Source organism: Salpingoeca rosetta (assembly GCF_000188695.1).
Source record: "Salpingoeca rosetta unplaced genomic scaffold supercont1.21, whole genome shotgun sequence".
Classification (NCBI taxonomy): Eukaryota; class Choanoflagellata; order Craspedida; family Salpingoecidae; genus Salpingoeca; species Salpingoeca rosetta.
The window spans coordinates 1,111,402-1,121,503 of NW_004754913.1; the positions used below are offsets into that span (position 1 = coordinate 1,111,402).

Here is a 10,102-nt window from a genome sequence, read left to right on the forward strand (position 1 = left end):
GGGAGGGGGGGGGGAGTAATGGAAGAAAGTTGAGGAAGGACTGTCAGTCCGGGCAGGATCTGTGTGTGTGTGTGTGTGTGTGTGTGTGTGTGTGTGTGTGTGTGTGTGTGTGTGTGTGTGTGTGTGTGTGTGTGTGTGTGTGTGTGTGTGTGTGTGTGTGTGTGTCTGTGTGTGTGTCTGTGTGTCTGTGTCTGTGTCTGTGTGTCTGTGTCTGTGTGTCTGTGTCTGTGTGTCTGTGTGTCTGTCCCCACTGGCAACACCGACGAGAGAAACATGCAAACAAGACAAAGAAAAGCTGGCGCTGGTGACTGGCTCACTTGTTTCGTGGCGTGTGAGGAAGCGGCGACAGGCCAACACGTCAGCTACCATCGGAGATCAAGAAGAGAGCGGGAGGGTGGCATGAATGGGCGAGTGGATGGTGTGAGCAATCAAAGAGAAACACAACAGCAGACAACAGCAGATTCTGGTTAAGCGCGACAGATACAGCACACACACACACACACACACACACACACACACACACACACACACACACATGCACACACCATCATGTCGTATCCGTTGATGGGGTCGCGGAAATAGAGAGCACGTCGAAGGCCAATGTCCTTCACCCGGAACTCAATCTGCTTCTGCCTCAGTACGTTCCTGTGTGTGCATGTGTGTATGCCACGGCCCAAAACACAGTTGTTTCACAGTGAGCAAGGGATGGAGAGGACGGCCCAGGGGTCTGCAGACCCCCCCCCCTTGCCCCTCCCCCAAAGCACACAGCGTGACGCAGGTCGACATAACAGTTCAAATGTCACCTTGCACGCTCAAAGCCTTGCTCTGAGACGCGAAACGCGATGAACTTGAGGTCTCTGCTGGACGAGGGGCACAATGCAACGGCGCTGTTGTTGCCTGGCGCGACCACATACGCCGGATCTACAAAGTGCATCGACGAAAGCGGTTACACGTGTAGCACACGTGAGAGTGTGAGAAGGATGGGTGAGACACAAGGATAGGTTATTGCGCACAACCCGCACACTCATACACACACACGCACGCACGCATACAAGCACACGCACGCATACAAGCACACGCACGCATACAAGCACACGCTCACTCATAAATACACACACAAGCACAAGCACACACACAAGCACAAGCACACACACACACATGCGTGCTCGCACATAGCGCATACCTCTGCCAAAGTGTAGCGAGTCCTTGAACTTGTGTTCCATGCCAAGCACTTGCTCCAAGAAGGCAATCGTTGCAGAGAGGTTGGCTGTTCCAATGCCAACACAGTCAAGGCACCGCACATGCACGGCGGCGCCACTGCTTTTGCTCCCCGGCATCCTTCCTCTCTTTCCAGTGTTTGCGTCTGCGTCTGCGTCTGCGTGCGTGCGTACGTGTGTCTGCGTGCGTGTTGTTTGCCCCCTGCTCCTCCTGCTGGCTGTGGTTGGTCTTGGGCTCCAATCCAAACAAACAAAACAACCAGCAATCACAACGAGCTTGCAACCAACGTTTATGCAACGACCACCCACCCAAAAGTAGAACAGTGCTAAGGTCTGCGAGTGCAAAGCGTACTGCACCGCTCCCAACACCGTCAGCTCCAGCACCACCACTGCCACCAGCACCCCTTGGAACCCCCGCGGTAACGGCAGGTTGCTGAAGGGGACGAGACGATGACGTCGTCGTCTCCGCCGCCGCGCTCAAGCAGCAGCGCGGCCGGAGGGCTGGCGACCAACGGCAGCTCGGACGATGCGACACGGCTGCTGCTGCCGACCATGCTCACGGGCAGCAACAGCTCAAAGCGGCCCAAGGACCCAATCGCACACGCTCGCCAGCTCGAAAGCAGGCGAGACGCAGCTGTCAGCATCGCCTTCTTCGTCGCATGTGCCCTGATCCTCGTCCTGTGCAAGCAGCATCTGTCGGCCGCGGGCGCGGTGGCAATTGCCTTCCTGGGTCTTCCCGTCACCTTCTTCTGGGCTGCCTTTACCGTGCTGCTTGTCATGGCGGTCCTCAACATCATCATGGCCATCCTTGTCGTCGTTCCACTCCAGTACTTTCCTGACATTAGCGCCGGCACCTCTGCAAAGGTGCGTGTGTGTTTGTGTCTGTGTGTGTCTGTGTGCCCGTGTGTCTGTGTCTGTGTGTCTGTGTGTCTGTGTCTGTGTGTCTGTGTGTGTGTGTGTGTCTGCGTGTGTGTGTGTGTCTGTGTTTGTGTATGTTTCTTCCGCAGCGTGTCTGTCCGCCTAGCTTGTCCTCTCCTCGATGCTGACATCCTACACCGTCATCCCTCCTTGTCAGAGCCGGAAGCTACGGCTTGTAGCGACAGCAATGGTCATGACCATCTTCCTCAGCGCATACTACGGCATTCACGCGCTGTCCACCTTCGTCGCCGTGCTCATTTGGATCATTGCCTTTGTTCTCTTCCTCATCGCTGCGTTTGTCGGCGAGCTCGCACGCAACTTCATCGGGCGCAAAGTGTGTCTGTGTGCCTGTGTATGTCTGTGTTTGTGTGCACATGTGTGACGCGATCGTTGTGTCTGCATCCATGTTGTCGGTGTCTTGTCTGCTTCACCAAGGAACATGCACCCACCTCCCTGCCTTCTTACCTGCTGGCTCGTCCACCGCTCAACCCCCACAACACACACACACACACACACACACACACACACACACACACACACACACACACACACACACACACACACACACACACACACACACACACACACACACACACACACGCATTGCGCCACCAACACCAACAACCCAAACCAACGTGCTTGCTTGCAGGTGCTGGAGATGCTGATTCTGCCGGCCACGACGCTGATGTCCCAGCAGATTGTCACGAGTGGCGGGCGCCGCGTGCAAATGCAGGAAGCCTTTCGCCGCTGTCGCCTCCGCTACTTCCACACTCCGCAAGATGTCGAGGCAACAGCACCAGCAACATCGGCGTCATCGTCGTCGTTATCATCAGCATCAGCAGCAGCATCAGCAGCCGGCAACAGTAGCGCCCATCGTGCACCCGTTGACACGTGGACGAACGTGACGGTGGTGGTGAGGCGTGGCGTGCGGATTGACGCTGCCGTGTATTGCTCGCCAGCACAGAGCGACGCGCCGCCCAGCGAGCAGCGCTGGCTGATGTGGCTCCTGGGCAACGGTGAGGCATTTGAGCTTGTGCTGCATGAGCTGCGGGCCATTGGTTTGGAGTCGGGCCTGAACGTGTTTGTGTTCAACTACCGCGGTGTGGGCAGCAGCGAGGGCGAGGTGACGTGCACGGCTGACCTTGTTGAGGATGCCGTGTCGTGCCTGAAGTACATGGATGAGCGGTTGGGGGCGGTGCCCGAGCACGTGGTTGTCTTTGGGCATTCCATCGGCGGCGCCATAGGGACGGTTGCTCGCGCGTGCCACTCGCCACATGGCCCCGTTGTTGTGGAGCGCTCGTTTTCGTCGCTGCCGGCAGCGGGGAGTGCACTGCTGAACATGATCCTGCGAGATGTTGTTGGCTCGTCCATCGCCCTCCCGTCCTTCATCGTCGCAGGCCTCCTCGCATCCATCTTCAAGGGTCCGTGTTGGATGATGAGTTACGTGTCTGGTGTGTGTGTGTGTGTGTGTGTGTGTGTGTGTGTGTGTGTGTGTGCGTGTGTGTGTATCTGTCTGTGTGTGTGTGTGTGTGTGTGTCTTTGTCTCTGCATCCCTGCATCTGTGACTGTGTCTGTATTGCTGTGCGTGTGTCTTGGGCTGTGTTCTACCCGACACCGCCGCCACCACCACCTCTGACTCCTTCTTTCACATCGTTCCCTTTGCCTGGAGGGATATGCGTGTACCAGACCACCCGTCATCCACTTCACCCCTCACCCTTTCACCTCGCTTTCCGTCGTCTAACACTCTTCCCACCACCTCCATCACCGCCACCGACGACATAATGACCAGGCCGCCTGGATGTGGTCGAAGCGCTGCGGGGCATCAGCGGCAGCAAGCTTGTTGTGTTCCACACCGACGACAAGATTATCCCTTACCATAAGTCGTCCGCGCACCTGGGTACGTCGCGTCTCTCGGGCGCGTGAGTGCATGTGTGCCATGCTCATCATCTCTTCACTGCACACATGAAGCACGAAGGCATGTGCTGTGAAGACAACCCGTGTGTGTGTGTGTGTGTCTGTGTCTGTGTCTCTGTGTGTGTGTGTGTGTGTGTGTGTGTGTGTGTGTGTGTCTGTGTCTGTGTCTGTGTGTGTGTCTGTGTGTGTGTGTGTGTCTGTGTGTGTGTGTTGGTTGGTTGGTTGCAACTGCTACCAGCTCCATTATAGTATTCCTCCTCACACAACCGCCACACGCATCGCTTACGTGCACGTTTGTTCAACCTCAACCACCACCACCACCGGTACCGCCATCACCATCGCCATCACCAATGTGCACCTCCCCCCCCCCGGATTTCGTGACGCACCTGCAGGGGTGAAGAAGGCCGGGCTGTTGTCGCATGTGGATGAGGTGCAGCTGAGCGACATGCAAGCAGCCGACCACCACAACCTGCCCCTCCACGTGCGTGTCTCCATGCCTGGAAGCATTGCGATGAATGCATGCATGCATGCTTGCTTGCATGTTGTTGTCGTTTGTTGTCATTTGCGTACACTCTACATTGTATGTCCCTCTCATCGACACACACACACACACAACCGCACACACGCGACACACGCGACACACGACACGCGACACAGAGCTTCCCCGAGTATCTGCAGGTGCTGCGGTGGTGTCGATCTGCACTTGGGCTCAACCCGGACCTGCCTAACCTGCCAGCACACGTCCGCAACACGCTCCGCTCACAGCACACAGGCCTCGCGTGATGACATGTCCATCCCTTTTGCTTGCTTGCAAGTACAACTGTGCACACGTGTTGGTTCACATGCGAGCTGGCTTATCCGTATATTGATGCTTGAGTTGATTTACATGTGACACTGAGCTGGAGGTGTAGCTGCTGCTGCTGCTGCTGTTACCAACCCAGACCGTCTTGCCATCACCACCACCACCACCACCCATGCCCCTTCCCCTTTGGCCACACTAGGAGTAAACAAGCACCAGTAGTCGAGCAGTCGTAGAGGCAAAGCCACTCAATCCAAAACAATGCAAAGCAATGCAAAAAGGGCACCCATGATCACGCATCCCACACACACACACACACACACACACACACACACACACACACACACACACGCGCGCGCGCGCACACACACACATCACACACACACGCATCACACCACAACATCACCACACCACCCCCCCCCCCCCCTCTTTTTTTTGTCACGCAGATGTGAGGCACGCCTTGAACCAGTCAAGTGTTGCTTGTTCCATCCAGCTCACGTGATTCCAACCCAGCACCCCCTGCGAGAAGCCAAGGTGTCCGCCCGTACGCGTGATGACGACTGCCAGGCCCGGGCCAAGCTCGTCCGGCGTGCTTGGTGCGCCGTCAACGCAGCACACGGGGTCGTCTGCGGCGGATATGGCAAGCGTGGGCACGGTGATGTTGTGCGATGTGTGGATGCTGCTGGACTGGGTGTAGTAGTCGTCGACATCAGCAAAGTTGTGTGGGCCAACCACTGCTACGTGATCAAACTCACGCACACACTTCGCAGCCATGGCCCGCTCGTACACGCCCATCTCCCGCAGGACGCGGTGGTTGTCGCGCGCGTACTCGCGCAGGGAGCGCATCAGCACGAAGCGGGACCACAGGTCAAATGCCCAGTGCTTGCGGTGGAAGTTCCATGATGGCGAGAGCACGGCTGCGCCGTCCAGCCTAGCGTCGCTTCCATATGTGCCCAGGTACTTGGCGAGGACGCCTGCGCCCAGGGAGAAGCCAACCGCGAAGACGGGGCTGGTGGGGCGGCAGTTGCGCACGTGCAGCAGGGCGTGGCGGAAGTCGCTGATCCGCGCCGCGTGCATGCCGACATGGTTCACGAGCGGCACACGCCCGCACCCGCGCGCATTCATGACGGCGACCTCGAACCCTTGCCGTGTCGCCTCCTCCAACAGCACGCGCACATACGACGACTCGCTGCTACCGCACAGCCCATGCATCACCACGATAACCGGTGCCCCGCGCTCATCCCCATCAGCACTGGCGACACCAGCATCGCCATCCGTGCTAATATGGGCGTTGGCCGCGGGCAAGGGCTTGGCCCAGTCAATGGCGATGACACCGCCGTCCTGGAGGCGGAGCAGGTCGCGCGTGAGCGGATGCCAGCGGCGCCGCGTGGCCGCCCCACGAATGGCGTGCGGGATGGTCGTTGCAAGCGTTCCAGCAATGTCGAAGAGGTACCACAGAGGCGCCCGGTACTGCCGCAGGGAGGGGCACTTGGCGAGGAGGCGCTCCACGTCAGGAGCACTGCCAGGATGAGCAGGGTCGGACGAAGACGGTGGGGCTGTCGCGGAGGATACCGGAGGGGTTGTGGCCGAAGGGATGGTCTGCTGTGCTCTTACGCGAGTGCGGATCTCCAACAGGGGCCGGCGCAGCAGCTTGGTCACCACCATGGCTGCAGCCGCACACCACAGCCACCACTGCCACGTGCTGCTGCCACTGCTGCTGTTGTTCCTGAACGGTGCCACTGCATCCCACCACGACCACCAAACACAAGCGCCCATCTGCCGATGTGTGCTGGTGCTGCTGGATATGTGAGTGCTGCCGTATGTGTATCTTCCTCTGCTTGTTGCTGTCGTTGCTACTCCTTTCGCCTCACAATGGCTATACTCCAATGCTCTTAGCCTAAGCAACCCTGTTCTGCCTTGTGTGTGTGTGTGTGTGTGTGTGTGTGTGTGTGTGTGTGTGTGTGTGTGTGTGTGTGTGTGTGTGTGTCGTCGACCGACGACCGACCGGCTGGAATAACGCTCCCTACCGCGTTGCTCTGGTACTAATCCCGAGTCGTTTCACATAGTCCCTACATGAGTCTCCGATATGTACGTCGTCGTCGTGTGTGTGTGTGTGTGTGTGTGTGTGTGTGTGTGTGTGTGTGTGTGTGTGTGTGTGTGTGTGTGTGTGTCCAGCGCCAAGCCAACTACGTCGTGTTCCTCCAAGTGACAAAGAGCTAAAGTGGTGCTGTTGACCACAGCCAAGTCCCTCCAAGCAGCAACAACAACAACGAGAATGCATCATCATCGTCGCTCATCTCCGCCCAATTTCAAGCAGCAATAGAAGAGACGACGAGAAGAAGGGCATTGATTGGATTTACACAGCGACCACACACCCGCACGCACGCTCATACACGTACTCAACACACACTCACACACACACGCGCGCGCGCACGCTTGTGAGCGAGGAGGAAGTGGAGGGCTTTGTCTCTTTGTCATCACTGCTCTTGTTGCTCTGCCCGTGGAACGCGAACAACAGCACATCAGGAAGCGTTGACAACAGCAGTAACACCACATGCACAGCAACAACAACAACAGCGATATGGAGGAGGCGGAGCAACCACGGCCCACAGATGATCAGCAGCTGTCACAACAGGAACAGCAGCACCAGCAATTGCAACAAGACAAGGTTGAAGACCAAGCACAGCAGCCGCAGCAACAACAACAACAACAGGAGCAGGAGCAGGAGGAACAGCAGTGGCAGCAGTTTGAAGTCAAAGATGGCACGGTAAGTAGACTGGACACGTGTGTCTGTCTGTGTGTGTGTGTGTGTGTGTCTGTCTGTCTGTCTGTCTGTCTGTCTGCGTGTGTGTGTCTGTGTCTGTGTCTGTGTGTGTGTGTGTGTGTCTGTGTGTTTGTACATGTGCGTGTATGTATGCGTGTATGTGCTCGCTCTCACTGATGATGTTTCACGTCTGTGTTTTGCAGTTGTCATGCGCATATGCAGACATGGAGGAGTTCCCGCGTGTCCTTGGAGGTGAGCATGTGCTTTCCGCACCCGCTGCTGGCTTCTTTTCTCGTATGGACTGTACTTCGGTTCAGGGCAGAAGCAAGAGAAGAGCAGTGATGGTGTCAATGCAAGCTCCTTCCGCTCAACGCACCTCTTTACTCTTTCCCAAACTCACTCCCTTCCAACCACCCTCCACCTGCTCATCTCAACGACCCAACAACGACACTCTTGCCCGCCCATGCACGCGCGAACACGTGTGCGTTCCAGAACGATATGGTGCGGCAACAACGCGACTGGACCTGACTGGCAACGACTTATCGTCGCTGGACAACCTGGAGCTGTTCACGTCGCTGAAGGAGCTCATCTTGGACGGCAACGACCTTCAAGACGGGTTTGAGCTGCCGTTGCTGCCGTCCTTGGAGACACTGAGCCTGAACAAGAACAAGCTGACAGATGTGTCGCCGCTTCTGGCGCAGATCAAGGCGAAGACGCCAAACCTCAAGTTCCTGAGCTTGCTCTGGAACATTGCCTGCCCGAACGAGCTCATGCAGAAGGAGGAGGAGGACTACAGACAGTACAGGTGCGTTGGGGGGGAAGCGTCTGTGTGTGTGTGTGTGTGTGTGTGTGTGTGTGTGCGTGTCTGTGTCTGTGTGTCTGTGTCTGTGTGTAAGAGATTGTGCGCGTGCATCTACCAGGCTGCTTTGCACGTCTGTGTTCAAAGCCTACCTGCTCACACAGACAATTCTGCGCGTGTGTCCGATGGTTCAGGCTGCAAGTCCTGTATCAGCTGCCCAACCTCAAGTTCCTCGACTCGAGTCCCGTCACAGAGAAGGTTCGCCGACACACGCACACACACACACACATAAACACATGAACACACGCACATACACTTACGCCCGCGTGCATGAACTCAATCAATCTCATACCTCTACACTGCCTTGTGTGTGCACAGGAGGTGCAGGCGGCGAAACAAGCCGGCGACTTTGCTCTGCGACTGGATGAAGACGAGGTGCGTTTGTATGTGTGTCTGTGTGTGTCTGCCTGTGTGTCTTTGTGTGTGTCTGCGTGTCTGTGTGTGTCTGTGTGTGTGTGTGTGTGTGTGTGTGTGCTCATGCGTTTGTCTATCTGACAATCTGCTTCTCTGAGCGTCGACATTGCCTGTTTTCTTTGCATTTGCTACTTCTCCTCCCCCCCCCAACACACACACACACACACACACACTCTCTCTCTCTCTCTCTCTCTCTCTCTCTCTCTCTCTCTCTCTCTCTCTCTCTCTCTCTCTCTCTCTCTCTCTGTGTGTGTTCAGTCAAGATTAAGCCCACCATGCTCCTCTCCCCACTCTGCATGCGCTTCCGTATTCTTCCTCCCCTCCCCCTCACGTCCATCCCACCCCTCCTCCGCCTTGCCTTCAGCTGGAGCGTCAACACCAGGCGTCCCTCTCTGAACACGACCCAACTTTCTCTCCGTTGCCACACAAGGAGCGCACAGCCGAAGACCACAAAGGTGCTGTGCTTGCACCTGTGTGTGTGTGTCTGTGTCTGTGTCTGTCTGTCTGTGTGTGTGTGTGTGTGTCTATGTATGTGTCTCTGTGTCTCTGTGTCTCTGCGTGTCTGTCATCCTGGCTGGCTGTCTGTGTATGTCGTGACTGTACGACGTGAAACCTTAATGTATTTTTGTTTTCCTTGAGTGTTCGATCGTGTGCCCATGGCTAACACCACACACGCATGAATTGTGCATGCACACACCACACATGTACACCCGACACGCATGCTGTGCAACACACTAGGGAGCATCAGCAAGTGTCGCTATGTGTATTATGGGCGCCATTCTGAAGGCAACCGCTTCATTCGCGATCGAGACTTGTAGCTGTCGTCGCCGCCTAGTTGTCTGTCTGTCGATTGCCACCCTCGCATACAACAGTGTATGTGTGTGTGTGTGTGTCTGTGTCCACGTGTATACATTTCTGTTGCCTTGCTTGCTTGCTTGTCCTCCTACATTCATGCATCCCCCCTCTCCCTCTCCCTCCCTCTCTGCCCGTCTCTTTGCTGTCACGGAGATGCTCAGTGTCTGTTTGCTCTGGCTCTCTTGTCTGCACCTCTTTGCTTTGTTTCCCCTCTACCAAAGCCGTGCTCTGCTTGCTTTCGCCCTGCCTCGCTCTTATGTCGTTCGTGTGAGCGTGTGTGTGTGTGTGAGCGTGTGTGTGTGTGTGTGTGTGTGTGTGTGTGTGTGTGTGTGTGTGTGTGTGTGTGTGTGTGTGCATTCGCT

At 56.5% G+C, this 10,102-nt stretch overlaps 4 protein-coding genes across 4 annotated transcripts; 2 read left to right on the forward strand and 2 right to left on the reverse strand.

Moving 5' to 3' along the window:
• Positions 1–358: 358 nt before the first annotated feature.
• Positions 359–1,337, reverse strand: PTSG_08249 (uncharacterized protein; the record flags this gene model as incomplete). The annotated part of the gene is made up of 4 exons (XM_004991218.1): positions 359–463; positions 546–645; positions 804–921; positions 1,184–1,337. The coding sequence occupies 4 exons, from the start codon at positions 1,335–1,337 to the stop codon at positions 359–361; spliced, it is 477 nt and encodes a 158-aa protein (XP_004991275.1).
• A 184-nt stretch (positions 1,338–1,521) lies between these two features.
• PTSG_08250 (uncharacterized protein) lies at positions 1,522–5,067 on the forward strand. Its single transcript, XM_004991219.1, has 6 exons — positions 1,522–2,081; positions 2,293–2,469; positions 2,785–3,556; positions 3,925–4,032; positions 4,442–4,530; positions 4,707–5,067. The coding sequence occupies exons 1-6, from the start codon at positions 1,668–1,670 to the stop codon at positions 4,830–4,832; spliced, it is 1,686 nt and encodes a 561-aa protein (XP_004991276.1). The 5' UTR covers positions 1,522–1,667; the 3' UTR covers positions 4,833–5,067.
• A 219-nt stretch (positions 5,068–5,286) lies between these two features.
• PTSG_08251 (uncharacterized protein) lies at positions 5,287–6,513 on the reverse strand (the record flags this gene model as incomplete). Its single annotated transcript, XM_004991220.1, has 1 exon — positions 5,287–6,513. One exon carries the CDS (start codon positions 6,511–6,513, stop codon positions 5,287–5,289), a length of 1,227 nt encoding a protein of 408 aa, XP_004991277.1.
• Positions 6,514–7,170: 657 nt separating this feature from the next.
• PTSG_08252 (leucine-rich repeat-containing protein) lies at positions 7,171–10,080 on the forward strand. The gene is made up of 7 exons (XM_004991221.1): positions 7,171–7,615; positions 7,816–7,864; positions 8,105–8,417; positions 8,606–8,669; positions 8,790–8,846; positions 9,250–9,340; positions 9,624–10,080. The coding sequence occupies exons 1-7, from the start codon at positions 7,403–7,405 to the stop codon at positions 9,701–9,703; spliced, it is 867 nt and encodes a 288-aa protein (XP_004991278.1). The 5' UTR covers positions 7,171–7,402; the 3' UTR covers positions 9,704–10,080.
• The last annotated feature ends 22 nt before the right edge of the window (positions 10,081–10,102 follow it).

What these genes read in the sequence shown, in the direction of transcription:
- PTSG_08252 (XM_004991221.1), top strand. Translation starts at nt 7,403, where the DNA reads ATGCACAGCAACAACAACAACAGCGATATGGAGGAGGCGGAGCAACCA. An exon ending in CGAGTCCCGTCACAGAGAAG is followed by an intron (nt 8,670 to 8,789) that starts GTTCGCCGACAC and finishes GTGTGTGCACAG; the next exon opens with GAGGTGCAGGCGGCGAAACA. An exon ending in TGCGACTGGATGAAGACGAG is followed by an intron (nt 8,847 to 9,249) that starts GTGCGTTTGTAT and finishes CCTTGCCTTCAG; the next exon opens with CTGGAGCGTCAACACCAGGC.
- PTSG_08250 (XM_004991219.1), top strand. Translation starts at nt 1,668, where the DNA reads ATGACGTCGTCGTCTCCGCCGCCGCGCTCAAGCAGCAGCGCGGCCGGA. An exon ending in GCGCCGGCACCTCTGCAAAG is followed by an intron (nt 2,082 to 2,292) that starts GTGCGTGTGTGT and finishes CCTCCTTGTCAG; the next exon opens with AGCCGGAAGCTACGGCTTGT. An exon ending in GCAACTTCATCGGGCGCAAA is followed by an intron (nt 2,470 to 2,784) that starts GTGTGTCTGTGT and finishes GCTTGCTTGCAG; the next exon opens with GTGCTGGAGATGCTGATTCT.